Source organism: Notechis scutatus, chromosome 9, assembly GCF_049901735.1.
Source record: "Notechis scutatus isolate UNSWTSFEM ecotype Mainland chromosome 9, rNotScu1.2, whole genome shotgun sequence".
In the NCBI taxonomy this organism is placed as follows: Eukaryota; Metazoa; Chordata; class Lepidosauria; order Squamata; family Elapidae; genus Notechis; species Notechis scutatus.
Window position 1 is genome coordinate 18,796,363 of NC_142017.1, and position 26,911 is coordinate 18,823,273.

The following is a 26,911-nucleotide window of genomic DNA, read 5'->3' on the forward strand; positions in this document are numbered from 1 at the left end:
GATTCCATTCCCCACCATCCAGTCAGAGCTGAAGAAGCTTCTTGGATAAGAAGCAAAATGTCTTCAAATAAAAACAACAAAGTCCAAAGTTGCCTCTTGAAAAAAAGCACCATATACACAATTCTTTCAACAGTTCCAAAAAGGCTTTGCACTTATTTGTATCACTTTGGTGATCTTGAGGACGCAGATAAACCTACAAGTGGCCTCAACGGCTCTCTAAAAGGATGCAAATGACTGTAAGGACTATAAATCCTTCCATTCCCCTCCATCCAGCTAGAGCTGAGGAAGCTTCTTGGGTGAGAAGCGAAACATCTTCAAAGAAAAAAACAAGAAAATCCAGTTGCCTTTTGAAAAAGAAAAAAAAAAAAGCACCTTTGGGACAACCATGAGCTGGAGGACTGGGGATCTCTACAAACTTTTAGCTGTACAATTTGGGATGAACACTCTTCGAATGGTGTGGGAGAACGAATGGATTTCCTGAAAAATTGCAAACCACAAGAACCATTTGTGCTTCAGTTTGAGATGCAGACAACAGAGACTCATCCCCAACAGCCTACGACTGACTTCAACAGGGAAGGGACACAGGGCAGAAATCATCCAGCAGCCAAGAAGGCTCCACAGCCATTTGCACTACTCAAGTGACTAAAATAAAACCTCCAAGTGGCCTCAATGACCCTCTAAAAGGATGCAGATGACCAGCTGTCTGCAAGAAGCATAAATCATTCCACTCCCCACCATCCAGTCAGAGCTGAAGAAGCTTCTTGGATGAGAAGCGAAACGTCCTCCAAGGAAAAAACCAGAAAGTCCAGTTGCCTCTTGGGACAACCATGACCTGGATGACTGAGAATCTCCATGGACAATCAGAATAGAGGTGGAAGGGACCTTGAGGAAAGCCAACATGGCCTTTACCTTGTTTAACTTGGTTTGTTTTCCCTTCATCATGCTCGACAGCCTTGTTCATCTCTCCCATTTTATTTCAGCTTATTCAAAATCTTTATGGATGATAAGGAAAAGATAATGTTTTCCCTGGAGTTCAACCCAGGTCTGGGTGTTTTATTTTCTGGCAACGTGGAAGCATTATACCAGAAAACCAGGGATAGGGTCACTTTTAAACTTCAAAAACATTTAGAGTTTAATTTTTTAAACTTCAATTTAAAACATTTTAAACTTTAAATAAAAAAAGCTTAAACTTTTTACACTTTAAAAATCTTCACGGAAGCCATGTTTGATTTGCTTTGGAAAGTCTCTGACTTTCCACCCAAATCTGACTCTGAAGCCGCTATTATAAATAGGAGTGCAAAAATTAAAAATAGTACAGAGGCAGAAGGTTTATCGGGCTGCGTAGCTGAATTATAAGAATACAGGAAATGGCTGCATTTTAGGCTATTTGTTCAACTACCAGCGCTGTTAGAATAAGATCATCTTTCCTGCAAACGGCTTTGGCGTGTATGCTTGTTAAATGAAAAATGTACACATTTTAATTTAAAAAAAAAAATGAATTAGCCTTTGGTAGTGACTCTTTGGCAGAGGATCTTTCCCAATTGCTCCTACCGAATCTTTGAACTGGATATGCCGAAGGCTAGGGATGTGTGAGAATTTTATTGTTCGTTTTTCTACGAGAAAGTAATGTCACCTTACATAAAAGGGAGAGATGCAGAGATGGAAGAGGAAGGAGAAAGCAGGACCAATTTATCTCTCCAGACAGAAGGGTTCATAAAACATTGGCTTCAAACCGATGTTGCCAGTTTTTTTCTTTTGACAAAATCTGGTTGTGTTTAGTATAGAATAACCTCCACTCAAACACATTCAGGAACGTTTACAATCGGAGCAGACAGTTAAAAAAAAGAGAGATGAATCAGAAAGCAGTGGGATACTAGCATTCTGAAGTCAAAATGCATTAGATCTCCATTTCAAATTTAATTCCAAAAAAGAGGCCTGATTTTTCCTGACAGACAGGGTAGAAATATATTATTTCTTCTCCCCACGCTCCCAAAGAAAGAGCTAAGAATACAGGATTTGTCCGTAGCAAGGATGGTTGGAGTTCAACCTCTCCTGATCTTTTTGCACTCAATTGGGTGGAATTTATATGTCTAAATTGCAATTTTTTTCTTCTTCTTCCTCAGAAAAATAGTCCAGTTGCCTTTTTTCAAAAAGAAAAACCATTTTGGATACAACTGGATGACTGAGAATCTTCAAAGACACTAAAGCTGCAATCTTCAAATGCACATCCATCTCTAGACAATTGTTGCAACTCTTTTCAGATTCGTCTTTAGCATACTTAATTATCCTAATTAGATTTTCTATTATATTTTCAATTTTCTTCCGGGCCAGTTAAAATCAGCTTAGTCAACTAAGCAAATGAGTTTGAACAGTAATTATTGAGATTTTGTGAGGCTGCAATTGAACCTTTTCTCACTTCCCGCAAAGCCTCCAGAACTTCTGAAAATAAAGAGTAAAATACCAATAATATTCTCCTAATTATCCATCATTTCTCTGATCTTTTCAATTAAGCAAGCAGATTCTTGCCTAGGAAATCTCATGCCAGCATACCCAAATGCATTTTTTTTTCCTAGATGCGATTTCCTACACAAGAGCAACTGAGCTGTGGTGACACTCAAGTCAGGATATTACATTCATGTTCAGGATAGCTATGCCCAAGCTAGGAAAAAGTGGGGCTTCTTTGTTCAGAAGCAGGCTATCCCTTCGTCCATTCTTGAGAACCAAGAAGTTTTTAAGATTTATTTACGTACGATTTAATACTTTCTCACTTCCCGCAAAGCGCTCAGAACTTTTAAAAATGAAGGGTCAATGCCCATATTCTCCTGAGAGCCCATCTGGGCTGATAAAAAGTGAAATCACAAACTGAACTCTCTTTTTATCTGTAAAATTTAGAATCCCTGCCTTCCTCAAGGGGGTCAACCAGGTCTCTTAAAAACCCAGCAGCATCTGCACATTAACCTGAGTTAGTTTAACCAGTGAACTCCAGGCATTTAGTTGGCTTAGGCTACGGTGGCTTGTACGTAGCCAGACAATGGGCTAATTCAGCAATCAAGCATGTTGTAGGAACACATCCACGACTGCCAATTTCCAGAGGGATAACTGTGGTCTGTTGAGGCAAACACAATAGACAGTGGAGGCTTTGTTCACACAAGATAATTATTGAGGGGAGAGCCAAACTGCGGTTTGATCAAATCGGCCAACTTGAGGGGGGGGATATTGAATGACACTCAAGTAAATGTTCAGAGCTTGGGTTCGCACAACTCACGAGGCTGCAGGGCAGGTTGTTCGGCCTTCGCTTTGCAGGACCCAGCTTGCAACATCTGGACAAGCCTAATCTTGGTTTTCTGCAAATACGGGTACTCGGCGGCTTATAACCGTTGGTTTGTTTAGCAACCAAAGTTACAATGGCATTAAAAAAAAAAAAAAAGGACTTACAGCAGGACTCCTCACACTATAGAGCCGTGATGGCGAACCTATGGCACGCATGCTAGAAGTGGAACACAGAGCCATTTCTGCCAACAATGCGAGAGGTCGCCCGGAAGAGGCCCACTGATTGTTGGGGATCTGCCATGCATGCGCGATGGGAGACGCGTTCGTGGGCGACGTGTGTGTATGCGCAGAGGCATGCGCCTGCGGGGAGTTGTGTGCACATGTGCAGAGCAGTGCAGTGCGGGGGGTTCGCATGTGCATGCACGGGAGGGCGGGGGAGTTGCGCGCGCATTGCATCATGGGTGCAGGCACATGAGCGCACTTTTGGCATGCAACGTGGAAAAGGTTAGCCATCACTGCTATAGGGCATTGCACACCAGAACAACCATACACAAGAATAGTTCTTTCCCGAGCGCCATCACTCTGCTAAACAAATAATTCCCTCAAAACTGTCAAACTATTTACTAAGTCTGCACTACTATCACTATTACTCCTTCCATCCTTCCTTTCACCCATCTCCTCCCACTGGTGACTGCATGAATGTAACTTTGTTGCTTGTATCCTTATGATTTTTTAAATTGACTGTTTACTAGTATTAATTTGATTTGATTCGATCACTTATTGTTTCCTAGTATGATTTGATTATGTGTACTCTTTGACTACTATTAATATACCTATGATTCTTGACGAAGGTATTTTTTTTTCTTTTTATGTACACTGAGAGCATTTGCACCAAAGCAAATTCCTTGTGTGTCTATTCTATTCTATTCTATTCTATTCTATTCTATTCTATTCTTTCCTATTCTATTCTATTCTATTCTTTCCTATTTTATTCTATTCTATTCCATTCTTTCCTATTTTATTCTATTCTGTTCTATTCTATTCTTATCCTTCATCCCACCTATTCTATTCTATTCTATTCTATTCTATTCTATTCTATTCTATTCTATTCTATACTATCCTTTTCGATTCGATTCTTCTATTCTAATTCCCTTTGCTGCGTGGCGCGTAGGATCGGGCTGTTCGGCGTCGATCCCCTCGTTCGGATCGGTGGGGCTGGCTTGCGCGGGGGAAATCCACGCTGGGGCGGGTCGGTACTCGCGACGAAAGAAGCTAACTCCACCGGGGGAGGACCGAGTTTGCAGAGGGCGCGGAGAATAGGTCGGGGGTCCCAGGCTGCTGCCCGTTGCAAAACCGGGAAAAGCCAGCCGAAAAGCGAAAAGGCGGGATCTTAGCAGCCGCTCTTGCGCCCTATCCCGCGCGCAACCCTGCGCGTCCTGCTTTTCGACATGACTTGGCTCCCTTTCTGCCTCTTGCGCGCGCGCACACACAAACACACACACACACTCGCCTTGTCTGCTGGATTTCCTGTTTCCTGCTTTGCAGCGGCTCACGTCCTGCTTCTGCTGGTTGCTAAGGCCGGGCTTTGCGTGGAGTTGCCTGGTCGTGAGAAAAGAGCAGCGTGCAAAGGCGGGCAGGAGCAGAGGCAGCGAGAGAGGCACCTGGGATTCTCACCTGGGTGGAAATGCTGCGCAGGGTCAGGCCGAAGGGGCTTTTAGGGAGTGTTCAGCATGGCCTGTGGCTTAAGCCCCAAGATTTGGGGCGGGGGGTATCGTTGAAATGCAGAGGGTTCAGGGAGTCCTCGACTTACGGGCACAATAGGATCAGAATTTCTGTTGCTAAGCAAGGAAGTTGTTAAATGAGTTGCACCTGATTTTAGAACCTTTTTTTTTGCCACCGTTGCTAAGTGAATCACCTGGTCATTAAACCAAGCCCAGCCCTCCATTGACTTCACATGTTGGAAGCCCAGTTGGGAAAGTCCCAAATGCCGACCATGTGACCCCCCCCCAGGATGTTGCAACTGTCATAAATACACACCGGTTGCCAAGTGCCCGAGTCTGGGGCAAAGGTGGCATTCTTCAGGTTCTGACCAGTTCTGGAGAACCGGTAGCTGAAACTTTGAGTAGTTCGGAGAACCAGCAAATCCCAACTCTGACTGGCCCGGCCCCCATCTCTTCTCTGCCTCCCATTGAGTCCCAGCTGATCGGCTGGGTCTCCTTTGGTTGCCCTGCACAGGAGAACGAAGCTGGAAAGCAGGTTAGTGGGGTGGGGAGGGAATGGATGGATTTTGCAGTAACCTTCCCCTGCCACACCCACCAAGCCACGCCCACTAAGCCACGCCCACAGAACCAGTAGTAAAAAAAATTGAATCCCATCACTGGGCTGGAGATACTTTGAGGTTCATTAGGATAGGATAGGATAGGCTAGGACAGGATAGGATAGGATAGAACAGAACAGAATGCCGAATAGGAATGGGATGGGATGGGATAAGGGATAGGATAGGAGATAGGATAGAGTAGAGTAGAATAGAATAGAATAGAATAGAATAGAATAGAATAGAATAGAATAGAATAGAATAGAATAGGAAAGAATAGGAAAGAATAGAATAGAATAGAATAGGAAAGAATAGAATAAAATAGGAAAGAATAGAATAGAATAGAATAGAATAGAATAGAATAGAGTTAGAAGGGACCTTGGAGGTCTTCTAGTCCAACCCCCTGCTTAGGCAGGACACCCTACACCACTTCAGACAAGTGGCTATCCAATCTCTTCTTAAAAGCTTCCAGTGTTGGATCATTCACAACTTCTGGAGGCAGGTTGTTCCACTGGTTAAATCTTCTGTCAGGAAATTCCTCCTTAGTTCTAAGTTGCTTCTCTCCTTGGTTAATTCCCCAGGTGGAGTTTTAGCTTTGGTGGATCTCCCACTCACCACCGGGCCAGTCTTCCAAAAGGGGCTCCTTCCTTCCCCACGTGCGAGAAAATTCCAGATCGGGCTCCGCCGGTGGCAAGATTCCCCTCGTCCCGAAGTTACGGCAGCTGTCTCGCTTTTTCAACGGCGAGGAAAAGGGCCCGGTGGAAGTTTTGGAGATGTTGCTTCCTCACGAGTAAGGAGTCCCAACTAGAGTTGGGGCTCGCAATAGCAACCATCCACTTCCCACTTCCCCCCCCCCAAAAAAAAGTACAGGTAGTCCTCGACTTATGGCAGTTTGCTTAGTGACCGTTCAGTTACAACAGGATTGAAAGTGACTTGACCGTTTTTTCCCACTTATGACCGTTGCAGTGATTAAAACTCAGTCCCTAGGCAACTGACTCGTAATTACGACGGTGGCTGTGATCCCCCTTTTGCGACCTTCTGGCAGCCAGATTCACTTAACAGACATGTTACTAACTTCACAACTGCAGTGGTTCGCTTAACAACCGAGGGCAGGAAAGTGGTAAAACGGGAGTGAAACTCAACTTGTAACACAGGCGTCACTTTTAACAACAGAAATGTTGAGAGCTCAACTGGGGTCGTAAGTCAAGGTTACAGGTTGATGGGGGGGGGGGGAACCTACCCGTGCATGAGTTGTGCAGTGGCCAGAGCCGGGATAGGAAAAGAGTCACTTTCACACGCACACCCCCCAATAGTGTGATGCTGGTGCCGAGCTGCGGGCCATGGGAATTGGAGTCCAAAACACGGGAAGGGGTTTGTGCTGACGTGGGGCAACTCGTGGAACTGGGGGGCAGGGGATCGGGACAAGCGTGGGAATAATCGTCCCGTTTTGCATCGGGGAAGAAAAAGTTAAGTTCGAGTCGGGAGTCTGTGCCAAGCACCTGCGCAACACAACACAAAGCGAGTTTGCAAAGAAGCCGGCCCCCTTTCTCCAATGGCCGCCCCCCCCTCTGCGTCCCCATCCTCCGCAGCCAGGCTCCTTTTTCCAGACCAACGCAATTACAAGTTGCACTCGAAAAAGCGAGGTGAACGCGAGTCAAGCGCAGCACGTGTGAATCCCAAAGTTGCCTCTTTTTTTTTTTTTCCAAGAGGCAACTGGACTTTCTGTTTTCGTTTTTTTCTTTGAAGACGTCTCGCTTCTCATCCAAGAAGCTTCTTCAGCTCGGAGCTGAAAGTCCAGTTGCCTCTTGGGGGCGGAAGCACTTTTGGGATAACCATGACCTGGAGATGACTGAGAATCTCCACAAACACGTGTGAATGCATCCAACCTCCGGGCAGCTTTCGCTGACCCGCTGAAAAGCCGCGTGTAGCTCTTCGGAAGTCCCGTCCGGCCGATGACGCTGCTACGGTTTCGCCCAACACGCTTAACCTCCAAAACAACCCCTTGTTCTCGATTCCCACCACGCCGCCTCGAACGAACCAACACCCCCCCACAACTAACTTTTTAGCACGTTGCACAACTTTCACACGAGGCCACCTCTCCTCCGATCCGGTTGACTCGGTCGGTGACGAACACAGCGAAAACTGTGGGAACTCCCAAAAATAATAATAATAAAAGTGGGCTTCCCACTCCCCGACTTGGAAAGTCACTCACTCCACTCTCCCAAACTACGGGACCCCGAAAAAAAAGAAAAAGAAAAGAAAAGAAAAGATAGGGATTGAGAAAGGAGACCACGCTGAGATGCTCCCCGCTCTCAGCTGTCGGAACACACACGCGCTCGCGCGCCTCGCCTCCACCGCCGCGCATGCGCGCTCCCCGGCCATTTTCCCCCCTTCCCTCCCCCTCGGGCAGCCCTTCGGCGCGGCTCTCCCTGTCCTGTACCTTTTTTTTTTCCTTCCCCTTCCTTGAATGGGCGGCCGGAGGAGGAGGAGGAGGAGGAGGGAGGGAGAAAGAGAGTAGAGTGGGCGGGGCCGCGCACGCGCAGCGGGGAGCGCTGGCGGGTTTTCTCGCTCCTCTGGCGCGCGGCGCCTCCGCCCCCTCGGATCTCCTCAGAGGCTCCGAGACGCCTCAGAGGCGGCGGCGGCGGCGGCGGCGACCGTTGGCCGAGCAGGCAAGCGGGAGGGTTCCTCCTTCTCCCGCGCTTTCCGGCTACTTGTCTCGCCGCCAGCCGGCTTTTTCCCGGCGCTCAGGGGAGGAGGAAGGAGAGAAGGAAGAAGAGGCGGCGGCGGGACGCCTTTGCTGCTCCGCCGGCCGGCCGGCTGGCTGGCCGCGGTTCCTCCCGCGCACCATGCCGCGCGTCGTCCCGGACCAGCGGAGCAAGTTCGAGAACGAGGAGTTCTTCAGGAAGCTGAGTCGGGAGTGCGAGGTGAGGCGGCGGGGCGGAAGTCGGGCGGCGGCGGCGGCGGCGCTGGCTTTCCCGCTCCCATCATCCCCAGCCGGGTCGGCGGGATCCCCGCTCTCTTGGTGGGTTCGGGATTCCCATCCTCCCCAGCCAAGCTTTCCTTCCGTGGCCCTTGTTTCTAGCTGTGGAATTGCCGTCATCCCCAGCCAGGCTACCCTCTAGTTTTGGGGGTTTGGGAGTCCCATCATCCCCAGCCTGGTCCGCGGGACTCCCGCTCGGTTGGTGGGTTCAGGATTCCCATCCTCCCCAGCCAGCTTTCCTTCTGTGGCCCTTGTTTCTAGCTCTCTGCCTGGAATTGCCGTCATCCCCAGGTTGCCGGACCCCACTTCCCCATCATCCCCAGCCAGCCTCCGGTGGTCCTTCGTTCCACCTCTCCCTCCCCCTCCAGTCGTTGGGTTTCTGTTCCCATCATCCCCGGCCAGCTTTTCTCTCTAGCCCCACTTCCCCCAGTTTCCTGGTTTGGTATCCCATCATCCCCAACTAACCTTCCGCCGGTGGCCATTCATTTCCACCCACCTCCGCTTCAGTCGCTGGTTTGGAATCCCATCATCCCCAGCCAACCTTCCTTCTTTGCCCCCCCTCGCCAGTTTTTCCTTTGACACAGCGACTGCAAGTAGTCCTCGATTTGTGACGGCAATCGAGACCAAACTTTCTGTTAAGGCGGGTTTTGCGCCGTTTTACGACCTTTCTTGCCATGCATGTTAAGTTCAATCACTGCTGTTGGTAACCCGGTTGTTAAGTGAATCGGTGGTTTCCCCCATGGACTTGGCTTATCGAAAGGACGCAAGAGGGGGACATGGGACCTGGGGACAGAGCAACGGTCACAAATATGAACTGGCTGGCCAAGCATCCGAATTTTGATCGGGTGGCCGTGGGGATGCTGCAGCGGTTGTAAAATGTGGGAAAGTGTGTTAAGCCACTTTTTTTTCAGTGAACGGTCACTAAATGAATTGTTGTAAGTCGAGGACTACCTGTACCCCCTTCCCGGCAGGTTTTTGGTGTTTCATACTCTCATCGTGTCCAGCCAGGTTTCTGGCCCTACTCCTGGCCACCAGATTCTCCTTTCTCTCCCCCCCGCCCCAAACTGGTAGACTTCCATTATCCAGTTATTTTTTTTGCAGCCACCTCATCTTCCCCCACTTGACGATTTGCAGGCAAGTAAGCTGTTGATCCTCATCATCCCCAGCCAGTCTTCCTCTTGTCTTCTCCCTCCTCCAGACATGTTGGGCTTCTGCTCCCATCATTCCCAGCCCAGCCTTCATTTTGTGATCCTAATGAGTCCTCCTCCCATCCTCCCCTGTCATCCCAAACCTGCCTTAACGTTTAGCCCTGTAACCCAGCCAGCCTTAAAAGCTGCTGGGCTGTTGGGACTGAACTCCCATCATCCACAGTGGCCAACAAGCTCTGCTCCTGGACACCTGCCTCGCCTTAGTATTTCCCTAAACTGGCGCCTTCCTGATTTGCAGAGCTCCATGAGCCATGTGCAGAGAATGGCAGGGCAATGTCATGCCTTTGGAGGCGCCCACCTCTGACCACATCAGTTCCAGAGACTGGAAAGCCCCCTTCTCTCACCCCCAAGCCTGGCTTTGGAAATCAGCCCTCCCTCCCCAGGCAGGCTGCTGTGCAACTGAAGTTGTGTTCTCGCCTGGAAAGATGGAACTGAGTGTCAGACCCCCGTCCTGACATGGTCATCAGTTTCGGTTCCTTGTGGATCGCCGTCCGTCCGCTCCGTCAGATAATAAAAGAGTTGGTCGGTGAAGTGCACCAGCATTGCTTTTTTCTGTTGCTGGAAAAGAGCTAATAATGGCTACCCTGCTGGAAATGAACTAAAGAAAGGAAGCATTTGGTCTTCCTTTGTACGGGTAAAAGCTGTGTGCAGGTATCTACCTATCTTAATTTCTTAAAAAGTATTTTTATCCTACTTTTCTTCAGCTGAGAAAGCTTTGGGTGCTTTTGAATTAACAGGTTGCCATCCTGTGTCTGTGCAGGGGAAAAAAAACCCTTTTAAAAGTTACAGCCTGTCTCAGTCATTTGTACTCCAGGGAATTGATGCCCTCCAGATGTTGTACTGCTTAAATTCCCATCATCCCCAACCTGTCTAGTCAATCCTGTGCAGCCTGCAGATAGATGGTATTTGGTGCCCTATGGAAGGTTCTGAAGTTGGGGAAGGTTTAAATTATAAACTGAAATAAAACCCATCATGTATAAGATTTCAGCCCCATTTCCAAGTATTTTTACTTGGAAGTAACCCCACTCACCTCCCTGCCCCCATGCAGGAGAATTCTTAAAGTTACAGTTACATGACAGCATGAGCCTCAAGGGTAAAAAAATTAAAGGGGATCCTTACTGAATTTAGGGATGTGAAGCTTCTTCCTGTTTTGTACACACAACTGATCAGCAGGCCTCTGTTCAGAAAGAAAATATTACTTCTTCCCCTCCCCCATTCCATTAAAAAAATCTGCATCGCTGTTGATTAGTTGGAAAGTTGAGGAATGGCTACCTTCGTCTTTTGTACTGATTACTTTTTACGGATAATGATGTTGAAATAAAAAAGATCTGCTTTACAATCAGCTTAGTTGTGACTCCGAGTATAATTGATGAGACTATTTTATAAGATGGTAACAGTACACCTCTACAAATGTTAATTTGAAAGCAAGCTCTGCTGTTTTCATTGAATTTTATTCTATTCTAAGTAGAATTTAAATGAATATGATTGTAACAACGCACAATGGAAGAGTGGCGCAAAATCAGCCTTGATATTATGTATTAGAGCTATGGTTAAATGAAGGATTAAGAGTTAAGTGCCCATGTTTTGATTGCATTTCTGATATTAGCACAGCAAATTGTGCTTTTGCCATCCTTTTGTATCATTCAAGGGATGGATAATGATTCCTGGAGAAAGATAAAAAGGGATCCACCGGTTATGTCCTGGTATACATCTAACCACTTTTTTTTTTTACTTTAGTGTTTATTGATATTAAGTAAGACAAAACTCTGTTTGTAGTGTTGGTACATATCACCCAAACAACTAATATTTATTAAACTCAGTTGAAGATGATCCTATATATAATGGGGGTAAATTTTTATTTCTATACCTTAAATATGCAACGTGACAGTAAAATATCAAATGCTGAAGTTGTCAAATTTAAATTATCTAGAATTAGTAAAAAATTCACTTTCTAGCAGAGAGCTGGATGCTATTTTAACATTTATAACAACAAATTATAGTGGGAACTTTCCTACAGTATTTCTTAAGGTGCCATGTTGTGAATATACCCCAACTTCCATATGGACACATTTTTCTCTAGCATATTCCTTATTTTATGCACCCATACAGCTCCTGTTTCCTTTTTTCATTTTCTATTCTTAGCATCCCACTCATCTCTGGCATTTATTGCCTCACATCCTACCAACACAATTAAAACAGAAGTTCAGTTTCCTTTATGCTCTTCATTTCTGCTCCTGGAGATGATGGCCCTTCTCACTTTCTTCCTTGCTGTTCCCCAGTTGAATGGGAGACACATGGAATATTCCCTTTGCCTTAGACACCACATGCAGTTCAAGTCACAGATTATTATTGCAATAAAACCTTTACGTGGATGTGCATTTGCACTAACGTTATATATAAAATATGAAATTAGTAATCTATCATCTCTTAGGTTACTGCAAAGGATATTTATTTTAAATAGACTGATTAACTGGAAAAAAAAGTTTGGTATATCTCTTCATGTTCTGCTGTCCATTGTGTTTATGCCTTATGATTTTCCTACGAAGATGGCTGGAATTTTGTTTTTTATGGCCATAATCCCATCCTGAAAAATTCTGTAATTTTAGAAGGGCAGGCCTCTCTTCATGTATTTCTTTGCTTCTTGGGCAACCATGTTCTTTTTTCTTTCTCCCGACTCCAATAATTTTTCTTTGCCTCTTACAGTTTGCTGCAGCACCTGAATACAAAAGTGGTAAAGTAAAAAAATAGGGAATTCTGTAAAAAAAATTGTGTTAATTTAAACTTGGGAATGGGTAGTGGCATACCCATATTTCAGAGTATTGTCCTTACTTGGCTTCCACAAAAGTAATATTCACATTCTAATCATCATCTCTGCTGGCATGCCCTTATCTCTTTGTTGGTACTGTAAAAAGGCATGATTCAGTTTTTGATTTAGCTCCTGCTCTTTGCAGATTAAATATACTGGCTTCAGGGACAGACCACATGAAGAAAGACAGGCCAGGTTTCAGAATGCATGCCGGGATGGACGATCTGAGATAGTAAGTTTATGTATTTATATTTTTATTTAAGGTACTTGTGTCTTCAATTTGAACTGCTTGGCGACTGAGAACAAACCGCCCAATTTTTAGGAATCTAGCCCATTTCTTATGCTAGTTCTGAGCTGTTAGCATTGTTGTTTCTCTCTCCCTACACCTTTCCTTATCTGCTTGCTGCACAATATGAGGGAATTAAGATACAGATTAGATAAATAAATGTTATTTGAAATAATATAGAATGCAAACTAATTAAATCCAAATTTATAATTTAAATTTACAATCCATACTATAGTACCAAGTTAATCAACATGTTACCTCTTAGAGCTTTTTGTAACAGTTGTTACATATAAAACAGCTAGAAAAATATCCTTCAATTTTCCTTCCAATTCATATAAACTAGGGGAAAAAATGGCCATTTGCATTTTTTCCCTTCTGTGTCATTCATTTATTTAAGCAAGGCATGGTGTTACTGTTTATCTGTTTATTCATACTTTAAATGGCCTAACTCTAGGCATTTGAGGTGGTTTTAAAAAGCATATGCTTAATTGGCACTTTTTAACAATTAAAAAAACTTGAATCTCCATCTAGATTCAATTACAATAGAGTAAAAATTGTAGAAGAAGTCTAAACTAAGTAAAAGTTCATATGCTATCAAAAACACTGATAACTTTCTAGGAGGAAAAACCCTCATCACTAACTATTGCTAGGCAGGAAGAACTGAAAAGGGGTTTTCACAGAAATAAATCCAAATCTATCTTTATTTACATTAACAAAATATGTAGCTAAATGTGGGTGACAACAGAATGCTACCATAGCTTCTGTACCTGGTGTGTGTGTGTGTACGGTTTTTTTTAGTTTAGAATACTTCAAAGAGCTTGGTTACAGAAAAGGAGATTTCTCAAGGCTAAGGACTATTGGATACTAAAAAGTGCATTATTCAGCCATGTAATTGGACATAATGTTGATTGTTTGAAAGGACTGCATGGAATGCGTTGCTTGATTTTAGTTTCTGCTTCTTAATTGTGATCTATTATATAGTAACATGATGTGTAATATTTAGTTACATGGATTTTTTTATCCATTGTGATCTTCAGGTGTACTTTTAAAACAGCAAAGAGGATAATCGTATATTTTATGTTGAAGGCTGACATAGATACTTGTAAGTGAAACTCTTGAACATCCTGACAGCATATACCCTATGGAAGTTTTTATCTTTCATGAGAGTCATAATTAAACTAACTTTTGCTGAAATGTTATTCAGTAAGTAGCATGGGACTTGTTCAGTTTAACAATATTTTCCCATTATAGATTGGCCTCTTCATAAGGTCTGTCTTATATAGCAATAAGGTTATCTTCTGCAGATCATGGATTTACATGCTCTGTACAGTAATACTTGTCCTGAATGAATTAGTTGCATGCTGTCTACACTTTATTTATTACAATAAAGCATGGCATATTATGACAGAGCCTAATGTTTATACACTAAACTCTCACAATTATCAAGATCCAAGCTTAAAGAAGTGCTGTGTTTTTTTTATTAACTCATCCTGTTTCATCAGAACCTGACAAACTGTAGTTAATCTAATTGTAGTTTAGATTTTGAATACAGATAAAAACTATTACTGTTAAAACGTGGTTATGATTATGTTAAAGCAAACAATATACCTAGAATTTGATGAGAGTGTAAAAATTAGTCCAATTCTATCAGAATAAAATTTGTTTAATTGCACACATTGTATCATATGAAGTACCTAAGAACACTATCCATTGTCAAGGAAGTTTTATGATACACTGTTTGAATTCTTTTAATTGAACTGTGTTTGAATGCAAGTAATTTTTTAAACTTTATTAGCACAAAAAGACAAGTTCCCAACAATTACTTTATTATGTTTGTTACTAATAGAAAGGACTGATTTTTTCCTGTGAAAATGCTATCTTTTCCACCAACCACACACTTGAATTTTAAGCCTCTTAGTTGTTACAGAGTTCTAAGACAACAGCTGTTTTGATAAGATAATCTGGAAGAATGCCATCCGGCTGAATGGTTGTTGAATATTTCAATTTATTTTATGGACAAATCTCAAGACCACTTGTGGTTACTTATATTTATTTAGCAGCTCATTCATGTGTTTTTAATGCAAAATTGGTAATAAAGATAGTTTGTTTATTGTAAACCTTGTGTCTGAAAAATTAACATCAACGAATCCTCTGACAACCTTTGTAAGTTGTAAGAAAGTAACATTGGAGTCTCACTTCACAACTGTAATGCAGACAAACTTGAATGTATTATTTCTGAGGCATTTCACTCGGACCCTTCCTCCATTTTTAACAGAGATCATAAGAGATTCATCTTTATTCCACATGTCTTACAAATGTAGTTTTCTGAACACAGTGTGATTCTGTAATCTGTATTTTGATTCTGTCACTATGCACTTATAACAAAAGGATGTGGTATAAATTCAGCCCTAAGTAGGAAATTCCAGTTCCAGGAAAAAAGAAAAAAAAAAAAAAGAATTTCCCATTTTAGGCTTTATCACCTAAACCTTGAGGCTTGTACTGTCTGTGATCCTTTTTCTTATCATCCACTGAAAACCTTCGTGTACCATATTACATAGTGCCAAAAGTTCAGGCTTGGAACTTTAAACTAGCTTTGGACATTATCACTTAATTACCATACAATTTAAAGCATAGAAGAATTACATGTAATTTATGAGTTCTAAGGAATACATTATACACTCTGCAGGCTCTGCTCTTTTTTTTTTTTTTGCAATACCTGGATCCCCTGACATTTCCTACTGTAATTTGGCAAGAGATGTATGAAAATTGGAATGTATTCCCTAAAATAGAGTTACCAACTTTTTAAAAAGTCCCTTGCAAAACTTTCCACATTCATGAAAATGTCTATTTCATTTCATTTCATTCACTGTTTCTTTGTCCTAAATCTCCTCCATAAGTTTTCCCAGCCCGTTACTTGTAGCTCCTGGCCATCAAAGGACTGCCTTTTCCTAATGCATTATTTCTATAGTCTTCTGAGCATAAACATACTTCTGTAGTGCTTGGCTTAACTATATTCAGCTATTTTCTTTTGCTGCGGTTAACACAAACTGGATTATTTCTGATTCTTTTCACCCTTGCTCCCACATTTCCAGAAATTAAAAAATGAAAAATATAATTCAGATTGGAAACAAATCTTTTTTTAAAAAAATGCACAGGGGAGGAGATCGGACTTAATGGTAAATTTAAATGATGTGAAGTTCTCTCTAGCTTTCTGTTTTTTGCACGTGCAATAAATATTCTGTATATTTTGAAAAAAATATGAATGGGATTTCTAATTTTCTTCTTATCCCATCTGTGATATTAATACCTAAAGAACCCCTTAAGGAAGTATTGAATCTCAAGGGAGGCTACTGATTTATTTCTTGGAATCATATTGATTTAAGATACACAGCCACCCGACTTTGCTGTTAGAAGAGTTATTCTGGCAAATGGTTTGCTCACTTACAAAGTCTGTTTTATTCTCAATTTGATTCCTAAAGCACCACTATCTGCATTTTGAGACTATTTGTGTTTGCTTGGTTTCCTTTGGCATATAGTTTGCTTTGATCCTGGCTTTCAGTTTTTGAAGAAACACATACAGCTGTATTTACATACATATATACAAATTACTGACTTTGATTGAAAGGGGTTAATTAATATTTCTGGCAGCATATTTGGAACTAATGTTTTAATGAAAATGTTACTTTCAATATCTGCGTTTATTTTCCTTCCTGCTGTTGGAGTTCCTCTAGTCAGCTTGTGCAATATGCATCAGTCTTGTGTTCCTCTATTTGTGTGAGTGATGGAAAGAATTTGAAATTGACAGAGGTTTCAGTAAAAAATGCTCAACCTTCTGCTTGCTGTTCTGTAACAGCTCCCCACAAGATTCAGAGTAGTAAAGCAGACTGAAAGTGCTTTTTTATAAACTTACCAAGAGCAGGAGAACATTTGAGTGCTAAAAAGTCATGCAGGAGTTTCAGACAGTACTTTGAATTTTAACGTCTCCAAGAACAATTTATAATGAAAGTATTGATTCCCTATAAGTATCCAGCAATCTATAGCAAATATTGTCAACATGAAATCAGATGTTTGTAACTTTGTACTTAAGAAAAATGATGAGTGCATGTTTTGGACTTTCAAGTATTCTCTATGCAGTTCAGCTTTAAGACATAAACTGATGTAAAAATAAATGAGTGCTTGCATAATTTATGTAATGTCTTGCTCCCTGATCCTGTTTGTATTGATTTTTCTAAAAGGCTTTTGTGGCCACAGGAACCAATCTGTCTCTCCAGTTTTTTCCGGCCAGCTGGCAGGGGGAGCAGCGGCAAACACCAACCCGAGAATACGTTGACTTTGAAAGAGAGGGAGGCAAGGTAAGGACAAAAGGGGTAGATGGCAGCCCTCTAGGCCTGTCTTCCAGAGGTTTTAAAACCCAAAAACTTTAAAGCATTATGTGGAACGTATGTGCCATGTCTTACACATATCCATGTTTATGGAGACTGGTTGCCTGAAACTCTGCTGTTTCTCAGCAAATCGTCCGTGCTGTCTACAAAATGTTCTGAAGCCCCACATTAACAGTTCTGTAGATAAATTTGTATCTGTTTATAAAGAATATTTTTTTCTGCTTGTCATGAGCGTGTTATCTCCAGTGGCCTTTAGATAGGTATATTCATTATCAGACCTTGTTTAAAATCTGTATACACAATATTATCCTTAAGAACTACAATGGTTTCCTCTATAACCTCCTTTTGCCGAAGAGTGAAATATACATAGCATGCAAAGATTTTGGTTGGATGTCAACAAATAGCAATGGTATGTGTTAGGGTATTTCTGACAGCATTCAGAACGGTCAGATTTCAATTCAGCATTCAAATGATTTCAGTTGATAGCTTAACATATGGCAACTCATCTCAACAGACATAGGAAAATCTTGTAGAAAAGAGTACATATTGGAAAACACAAATAATGATATTAGTTTTTCTTTCAAAAGACGTCAGTGAAAATAATCCCGCCCTGAATTTGAAAATATATGTGTATTTTTAGAACCGTAGAATTGCATTGGTCTGATTTTGCCTAACATTTCTATGTTTTGCCTATCAAAATGCTTAGCATGGTTACAATAGATAAAATCTGCACAGAATGTATTTGATTAACTATACCAAGAGTGAGCTACTTTCAACCTAATTTAGGAACAAAATAAATTATTGTTCTTCAGTATTGAGTAATGTAAAATGTAAAAGATAAATTTGCTTATAATTCTCTAGACATATGTGCTTCTTTAATACCTGTATATTCTCTATTTTACCAATCCTTCAAAAATCAGAAGAAAAACTAGTGACAAGTAGAAATTGTGAGCTAATAGCAGAACTCTAAAATACAATCAATCACTTTTCCCTGGTATATTCAATTTGAAATGAATTTTTACATGGAAAACCACCCCTTAATATTTTAGCCCCAAATTCTTTTTTGGTTGCACAACTAGCAAGCTTTGGTTTGGTGATGGATTGCATTTTTAGTATTCTGGAGCTAAACTGTGCATATTATGGATTGTATTGGTTAGAAATCCTTGTGTACTTTCGTAAGTGACTATGCTCATCTTTGTGATTGTAATTAATAGCTTTGAGAACATTTTGTTAAATGAAAGTTTTCTTTAAAAACTAGTCTGCTAAGACTACCACTTTTGAAATAAGCTTTTAAATTGGCAATGTTAAAGTTTGGGGATGCATTGCTTGTAAACATACTGTAATTAAACCTACTTTACAATTGCCCTTTTTCATTTTCAGTGTATTCACTTAATTTGTTGTGGGATTTTTTTACTTTGTTTTAATCTGAACAGAAGAGAAAAAACTATGAAGAAGCTCTGGTTATTATTACTTTTCTTCTACGGTTTGACAAAGTCCTGTAATGAAATATTAAGCTTTATTATTCTTCATAAATATATTGGGACAATCATAGTGCCATATCTGTTAATTAAGATTTTGATGTTATTATTTATACAATATTATTTGCTTTGTGGAAGAAGAAAGCAGCTAAAACATGCATTGCAGTATAATTGGCCTTTTGATATTTTTCTCTGGTTTATGTGATTTCCAATTGACATTAAGATATTACTTATTTGAATTAATAGTGGATGTCAGCAGGTTTTATAAATACAGTATAGTAATTATGGCACCTGTAATCTCAGAATATTAAGTGTGTCTCCTGCTGGTTCCTTTGTGTTTCTTTCATAATATATATTTTTTACTATCTGACAATGGAATACTCAAAAGTTATCTTGCCCAATATTATATGTGAGGGCTTAAAAGGGTGTTCCTAATGGTGTGTGTGAGAGAGAAATAATTCAGTGAATACAATTTTCCCATTTCTGTGCACTGTGCCCTTAACTATGGCTCAAGCAGCAAGCATTATTCTAGCATAAAGAACAGTAAAGGCTAACTGCTTACTACCTATATATTGTATCATTTAGTTATGTGCAGCAGGTTTTCTAAACTTGACACATAGCCTAATGAATGGAATTGTTCATTTTAACAGAAGTGGCACATTAAAGCACTTTGTGCTTGAATAAATTAACCTTGTCCTGTATGTAGAATTTATGTATACAACTTTACAATGTTCACTTGTCTGCCTCGGAATAGAATTCCTTAATTAGAAATTAGCGTGCAATTGTAAATGCACAATTGATATATTCCAAGTACTTTATCATAAAATAATAATGCAGGAAACTCTTCAATATGTCTCTGTATTGAAACCTTTGATCCAGGAATTCCTCATCCACTTTTGGTGAAAACAGTTGCAGAGGCTGAACTATTGCATGAGATATTTTCAGTGGTGAAACTTCTAAATGTCTAGATGGTGTGAATCAGAGTAGATTCATTAAAAAGTTCTGTTGATAAGGACAATACATGAAAATTGCTGCTGGGCCTGCCACAAGCTACCTAAAAAAAAAAAAAAAATCAAGAACATGAAATAATTATTTTCCTTCTGACTCATCGTGGCCTGAAGCTTTACTTTGTGTAATATGATCCAGGCATAGTTTGGCTAAGTGTTCAGGTACCAAAGATAACATCAAGACTAACTGATCGGCTTCCTGTGGCAGGCTATCTGTGAAAAAAGGGAAATAGCTGATGAGAGAAAGGTGACTAGGACAGCAACGTTATTAAAACATCAATACTTCCTTTTACTTTTTACAGTTTATCCTGCAAAATTACCATCTTTTATGTAGCTGCTTGTTACATTTGGGGAAAATAACAGCTCTGAGAATGAGAACAATTCTATTGGATAACGTAAGAATATGTAAGATTCATGTAAGAATAACGTTAGAAATGTTCACCTCCTGGGGCTCTGCTGTTTATATCGGGGTCTCCAGCCTTGATAACTTTACCCCAAAGGTGCTTTTTTCAAGAGGCAACTGGACTTTCTGGTTTTTCTTTGAGGATGTTTTGCTTTTCAACCAGGAAGCTACTTCAGCTCTTCCCCACCACCCAGTCAGAGCTGAAGAAGCTTCTTGATGAAACATCTTCAAAGAAAAAATGGAAAGTCCAGTTGCCTCTTGAAAAAAAGCACCGTTGGGACAACCTCGACCTGGATGACTGAGAATCTCCATAGACACTTGACAACTTTACGACTTGTGGGCTTCCAACTCCCAGAATTCCTCAGCCTGCATATAAGATGTTTGGTGATACATATGACCACAATTGAGACCCAAATTTCTGTTGCTAAGCAAGACTGTTTTAAGTGAGTTTGACCCCATTTTATAACCTTTCTTGCCACAGTCACTAAGTGAGTCACTGCAGTTAAGTTAGTTACACAGTTGTGAAATGAACCTGGCTTCCCCATGGACTTTGCTTGTCAGAAGGTTGCAAAAGGACACTGCAACTGTCATAAATATGAGTCAGTCGCCCAGCGTCTGAATTTTGATCCCATGACCATGGAGATGCTGCAGTGGTTTGTAAGTGTGAAAAATGGTCATAAGTCCCTTTTTTCAGTGTCACTGTAATTTCGAACCCTCACTAAACAAATGGGTGTAAGTCGAGAACTACCTTTATTTGGAAAGCAGGATTGCTCAGAGGCTGTGATAAAACCTCTCTGGAAAGTAGAAACTATTTGTGTGGAAGGAGGCTTCTGTGGCTCACTCATGGGGGCAGTTCATGCGACCAGACTAGCACACTTGAAGTGCTGGCAAAGGACAATTGATCCCCTGTCTTTTTGGAAAGTGGAGAATGGGAGCACGGTTAGACTGGGCAGTGAGTCAGATTCTGGGATGAGTCCTGATCCTCCTTAATAACTCAGCAACTTCTCACTGCCAGCGCTCATGAGATTCAGGACTATTTCTAAAAGTTGGGACTTCGGGTGCTGTGTCAAGTTTTCCTTCCAGCAATTCCAGTCAGGATTGAGGCGTGGAGAGAGAGAGAGCCGCTGCTTTGCAGAGTTCTTCTGGGCTTGACGTTCTTCCCAAAGAATGGTCATCATCTTCCAGTGTTTTGAAAGGTCTGAGTTGTATCTAGCTTCTGTTCAGTCCGTAGGGGGTTTGGGAAATCCAGATAAATAAACAAGAGTTTGGCAAGTTTACGTCTACATCAGTTTGCATCCAAACTCCGTGATGAGCTCTTTTATGATTAGGCTTCTGTATGCTTCGGATTGGAATAAGGACTTCAGACTGCGTAGGAGCACAGATGTAGCATCTATATGTGACTCATTAAAGCAGCTGCCCTGTTTCCATGAGGGGGTGGCTGCTGCGGAAACCTCCCAGCAGCAACTGTGCAAATCTGGAAACAGATGTGGCTGCTGCAGTGAAGGTGCTGCTTTTATTCTCGACACATTCTGAAGCACTTCCCTTTCTCCATTGAACTGGAATTTTTCACAGCTCTGTTGAGATTTAATACTATTGTTGGAAGCCTCTTGTGCGCTTAGAGGGAAATTGAGTAACATAATCCAAAATGAGTAGGCAATTGTAGTCTAATAGCTGTACTTGGTCTTTCCTAATTTCATCCCAGCGGAAGAGAAGAGGTATTAGTTCAGCAAGAGCAGTCTGTTTCATCTCTTTGGTATGTAGGAAAAGAGGTGTGAGAAAAATGTCAGTGGCTTCATCATTTGTTGCCATTATGGGTCCCCATTCTTCTGGTAGGAAAAAGGTCTCTGGCTCATGTCGCAACAACTTCAACTTAAGTGGGTTTTTAAAAAAAATCTTGCTGGCTTCGTAAACAATCCTTCTCAAAATGACAAGTCAGGATTCCCATCTGCTGCCTCTTCAGGCTGTAGAATAAAAGTTGGTCTTTTACTTCTTGTAAATTGCTGTCACTTGAGTGACATTGTTCCAAAGCTGAGACGCATGTTGGTTATTCCTGTGAGGTTTGTTGTCCAGATGTATGGCAGAATGCCAGCTGGCAATCATGGTGGTCTTACCATGAATAAGTGCTTAAGGGGAAACACTGCAATTCATTTGTAGACTTTTATTCATTCATCTATTCCCCCCTCCCACCCGGCATCTCATTGGGCTATAGAGTCCCATTAATTTACAGATAAAGGAAGTAATTTTAATAGGGTTTAATTACATTTCTGTGTTAAACCGTTCATAGAAACTGATGTTTCTTTGCTGGTTTCCATATTGTAATAATTTGCTGTGAAGATCAGCATAATGCTACACCTTCAATTTTCAGCCTTCTTCCATCAGTTTTACATATTTAAAAAAGTTATACATAGTAATATGTGAGTTTTGCCCCATTTTACAACTTTTCTTGCCACATTTGTTAAGGGAATCACTGCAGTGGTTAAATTAGTAACAATCTGATTTTGTTTATCAGAAGGTCTCAAAAGATGATCAAATAACCCCGGGGCACTGCAACTCTCATAAATATGAACCAGTAGTCAAGCATCCAAATGTAAATTTTGTGACCATGGGGTTGCTGCAAAGGTCGTAAGTGCAAAAAATGGACATAAGTCACTTTTTTCAGTGCCATTGTAAGTTCAAACGGCCACTAAATGAACTGTTGTAAGTCGAGGACTACTTGTACCGTGTTTCTCACATAATAAGGCTGGGCCTTATTTTTTTTTGACCCCCGAAAAAAACGGCTAGGATGTCTTTTTGAGGTGACTTAATTCCCCCCTTGCATCCTCGGGTGGGTGGGCGGGCAGCGACAGCTTGGATATTCGGGAGACCTTCGGGTTCGGCCACCGTTGCTTTCCCTTCTCCCTCACTGCCGCGGCGTTAGAGCAACGCCGTGGCGTTTGGTGCGGCCAGTCAGGGCTCCTCCCTGCAACCGGAGCCCTGAGGAGACACTTGGCTTCAGGCGCTCCGTCTTCCCTTTGCTTTCGAAGGTAAAGCGAATTATTTTACAAAGCCTCCCTGCCCGAGAGGGCAGCCCAACCCCACGTGGGGAGGCTAATTTCCCGGGCCTCTTCCGTTCCTCCCCGACCTCCCTACACTGCGCGCCTCTGATGCGCCGGTCCCTTCAGCCCAGCGAGCTCTTCCACCTCAAAGAAAGGCCAGGCGGGCTGCTGCCAAGCAGCAGCAGCGGGTCTGAGCCTCTCGCAGCGAAACAGCCACCACCCTTAGCCCGACGCGGGAGAACGAGCGAGGTTAGCGCCCGCCAGCCCGTCCTTCCCGCCTTTGGAGGCACCTGCACCGAGCACCTCCGCCGCTCGGTTTCCCTACCGGCGGGTCCTCCTTTCGTGCGGAGGGCTGCGGGGAAGGCGCTCGCCCGAGAGGATCTCTCCCTCTCTCTCCCGCAAGGTCAACGTCTGCGCTGCGGAGGAGAGGGCTGCAGCCGGTTCCTCCTGCTTGCTGAGAGGTGAGGAAGCCGTGGCTCGCCCGGGCGAGATTTGGGAACGAGGGGCAGGAGGAGGCACGCACACACCCACGGCTCACTTTCCCAGCTCTGCCCAGCCCTCACGGCTCTGGCGCGGCCCTGGCGGGCAGCGAGCGCCTCCCCGCCAAACCCTCCGCTCATCCTGCCAGGGCCGCGCCAGAGCCGTGAGGGCTGGGCAGAGCTGGGAAAGTGAGCCGCAGGTGTGTGCGTGCCTCCTCCTGCCCCTCATTCCCAAATCTCGCCCGGGCTGGCGGGCGCTAACCTCGCTTGTTCTCCCGTGTCGGGCTAAGGGTGGTGGCTGTTTCGCTGCGAGCGGCTCAGACCCGCTGCTGCTGCTCGGCAGCAGCCAGCCTGGCCTTTCTTTGAGGTGGAAGAGCTCGCTGGGCTGAAGGGACCGGCGCGTCAGAGGCGCGCAGTGTAGGGAGGTCGGGAGGAACGGAAGAGGCCCCGGAAATTAGCCTCCCACGTGGGTTGGGCTGCCCTCTCGGGCAGGGGAGGCTTTGTAAAATAATTCGCTTTACCTTCGAAAGCAAAGGGAAGACGGAGCGCCTGAAGCCAAGTGTCTCCTCAGGGCTCCGGTTGCAGGGAGAAGCCCTGACTGGCCGCACGTGGCTGTGCCAAACGCCGCGGCGTTGCTCTAACGCCGCGGCAGCAAGGGAGAAGGGAAAGCAACGGTGGAAGGTCTCCCGATATGAAGTGCCCCACCAATACAGCTAGCACCATATCCGGGCATGCAACAAAAGTACTTCCTAACGACAAGCCCCCCCCTGCTTCACACCCCCCCCATTTCGCATGTTTAATATGGGGCTTAATTTGGGGGGAGGGGCTTAATTTGATTTTATGCCAATAAAACATGGTGGGGCTTCCTATTGGTGGAGGCCGTATTGTTGGAGAAACATGGTATGTTAAACTGCTTGAAGACCAACGTATTCTAAAAAGTATATTTCAGCTTCTTTTTACTGCTTGTAAGTCAACGGACAGGACCTCAATAATTGACACTCTATTCTTTTTAGGTATTTTATCATCTCAATTGCAGCCTTTATATTTTAAAATCTAGACAGCTTTAGAAAGGAGTGTTTGTAATTAGAGACCTGGTAGGGTTTGGAAGGTTATGTCTGTCCCTTTTAAAACAGTGATGGCAAGTTGCCCTTGTGAATAATTGATGTTGAGTTTTGCTTTGGAACGTTTCTGATGTAAATAGTAGAGAACACTGTTTGGCCTGTCACAAGTCAAAGTGATCCAATGTGCTCTTGTTTGGCAAAGATTTCAGGGTGTGACTTTTAGGTAGACATTGAATATATTATTCTTAACACTGCTGCTGTTGTAATTATAATGATGAACATTATTTATTTTCCTAATGTTGCTGTTTATTATCACAAAGAGTACTTGTCAGGGCTTTGTAAGATTTCCTCTAAGTCTGTTTGTCAGACTGCAGCAAAGTTTTCAATAAAGCTGATAAAAACAAGCCATTCTTTGTTACCGATGCAACACTATTTTGTTCTGTGAATAGTGCTTAGTAAAACTACTACAACATTAGAATGCCATTTCATTTGCCTCGTGAGATGATTCAGAATCAGTTGAGTTCAACATTCAGGGTTCATTACCCTAGCTAACAAGCAGACAGGCTGTTAACTGTGTTCTGTGAATAGGAGAAGTTGTATATGAATATATTTGAGCAGTGACTCACCTGAGTTTATTCTGTAAGAACATATGTTAGACCTAGTTGCTGGGAATATGACTGAAAATGAATTCCAGTGCGATGGTATGTTCTTACTATTTTACGGTTTCCATGTGGTGACACTGACTATGCTGACTCACTAACTGATGGCTGGTGATTGGTGAATTACATGCATTCAGTTGTGTTAGGAATGATTCAGTTGGCTTTTTAGAAGGGAAAAAAAAAGATTTGTGACAACTGTAGAATATACACCCTCTGAACTGGCTTTCTATAGAAGCTTACATTATTAATAGTAGCTTAGTAATACTGGGTCCAAGTACTAAATTGGATATCAGAATGTAAATGTTCTTTTTATATGCATTTGTGTGTAAACATCATAACATAAAATGCAGTTGATAGAGTGTCACGGGATATGTGTTTAATGGAATTGAGAGTCCATTGTTGGTAGACAGCTCAAAGATAGATGCCATCTGAGAAACATTGGGTTGCTTTTGAGATGTTAAAATATGTTTGTTTAATCATAAATCAGGAGCATCAATAAAGATATAATTCACATTTCTGGATTTTATTGGAGTTAGAGCTTCCGTAATTCATAACGTTTTCATTTTAGGTTTTATATGTTACCTTAAGCACCAAAAATAGGCTCCAGCAGATAGTGAAATTGATGTGTAATCCAAGCTACTACAATTTCAAATGGCTGACTTGCCTTGCAGATTTCACTTCTGTTCAAAGCAGCTGCTTGTTAATGTATAAGCTTCTAACCATCACTGTTGACTGCTTAATGTCAGGTATTGAGTAATGGTATTTCTTTCAAGATACTTTTGTAAAGAGTCCCATTTCTATACCACTGAATAGTTGTCTATATCTGTGTATTAAACCTTGTACGTCTAAAATTAGTGTCTGTACTATTATATGTAAATTTGCATTAATGATGGAAAACAAGTTGATAGAGGGTTTTTAAATGTCATCTCAAAGCTAAAATAGCTTGCCCTCTTAACAATTTGAATACTAGAAAATGATCAGCTACTGCATATTTGAATGCCAGGCTTCCAAGAAGAAAAAATGCTGTAGCCCATTCTAGATCCCTTTTACCTGGGGAGAAACACAGAGAGAAGCTTCTGTAAGCCCTTCTCCCAGATTTCTGTCCTAGCTCTTCAGTACACATGCATTTGATATTATACAGATCTATCAAGTAAGGCAAGTGGAACTTTCCCTATAAATTTTGATAAAAGTATAACTGTAGTCTGCATCTGAAAATTGGATTTCAGAGTTTATATACGTACTGAACTCATTTTAAGCAGTTTCATATTTGAAGTTTCTTTGTATTTTACTAGAAAATGTTTTTTTAATTGTATATAATAGGCTTTTAACACAGATACAGCTTGAAATATAATTGTTATTTTTGTATACAGGGTAGAGTTAATAATGTTCCCAAGATTAATTTTCATGAGATAAAACTCCAGCTGCTACTTTGCTTTGTTGTGAAATAGCAGGCATTGTTTATATATAGCCTTAATCAGAGTTCTTTGGAATTCTGAGCGATCAGACGAGCAATTTGCCCTTGGATGTTTAGCATCTCTTCCAC

At 42.2% G+C, this 26,911-nt stretch overlaps 1 protein-coding gene across 4 annotated transcripts in view; it reads left to right on the forward strand.

Moving 5' to 3' along the window:
* Positions 1-8,134: 8,134 nt before the first annotated feature.
* The window catches only part of CBFB (core-binding factor subunit beta), a 36,800-nt gene continuing 18,023 nt past the window's right edge, over positions 8,135-26,911 (forward strand). For 2 of the 4 annotated variants that reach the window (XM_026672099.2, XM_026672101.2), the window contains exons 1-3: positions 8,236-8,508; positions 12,724-12,810; positions 17,100-17,216. In XM_026672099.2, the coding sequence (XP_026527884.1) occupies positions 8,431-8,508; positions 12,724-12,810; positions 17,100-17,216 (282 nt within the window). In that variant the 5' untranslated portion in view covers positions 8,236-8,430. Of the gene's footprint in view, positions 8,509-12,723; positions 12,811-17,099; positions 17,217-26,911 lie in introns of all 4 variants that reach the window. The other 2 variants (XM_026672100.2, XM_026672098.2) reach the window with 2 other exon arrangements.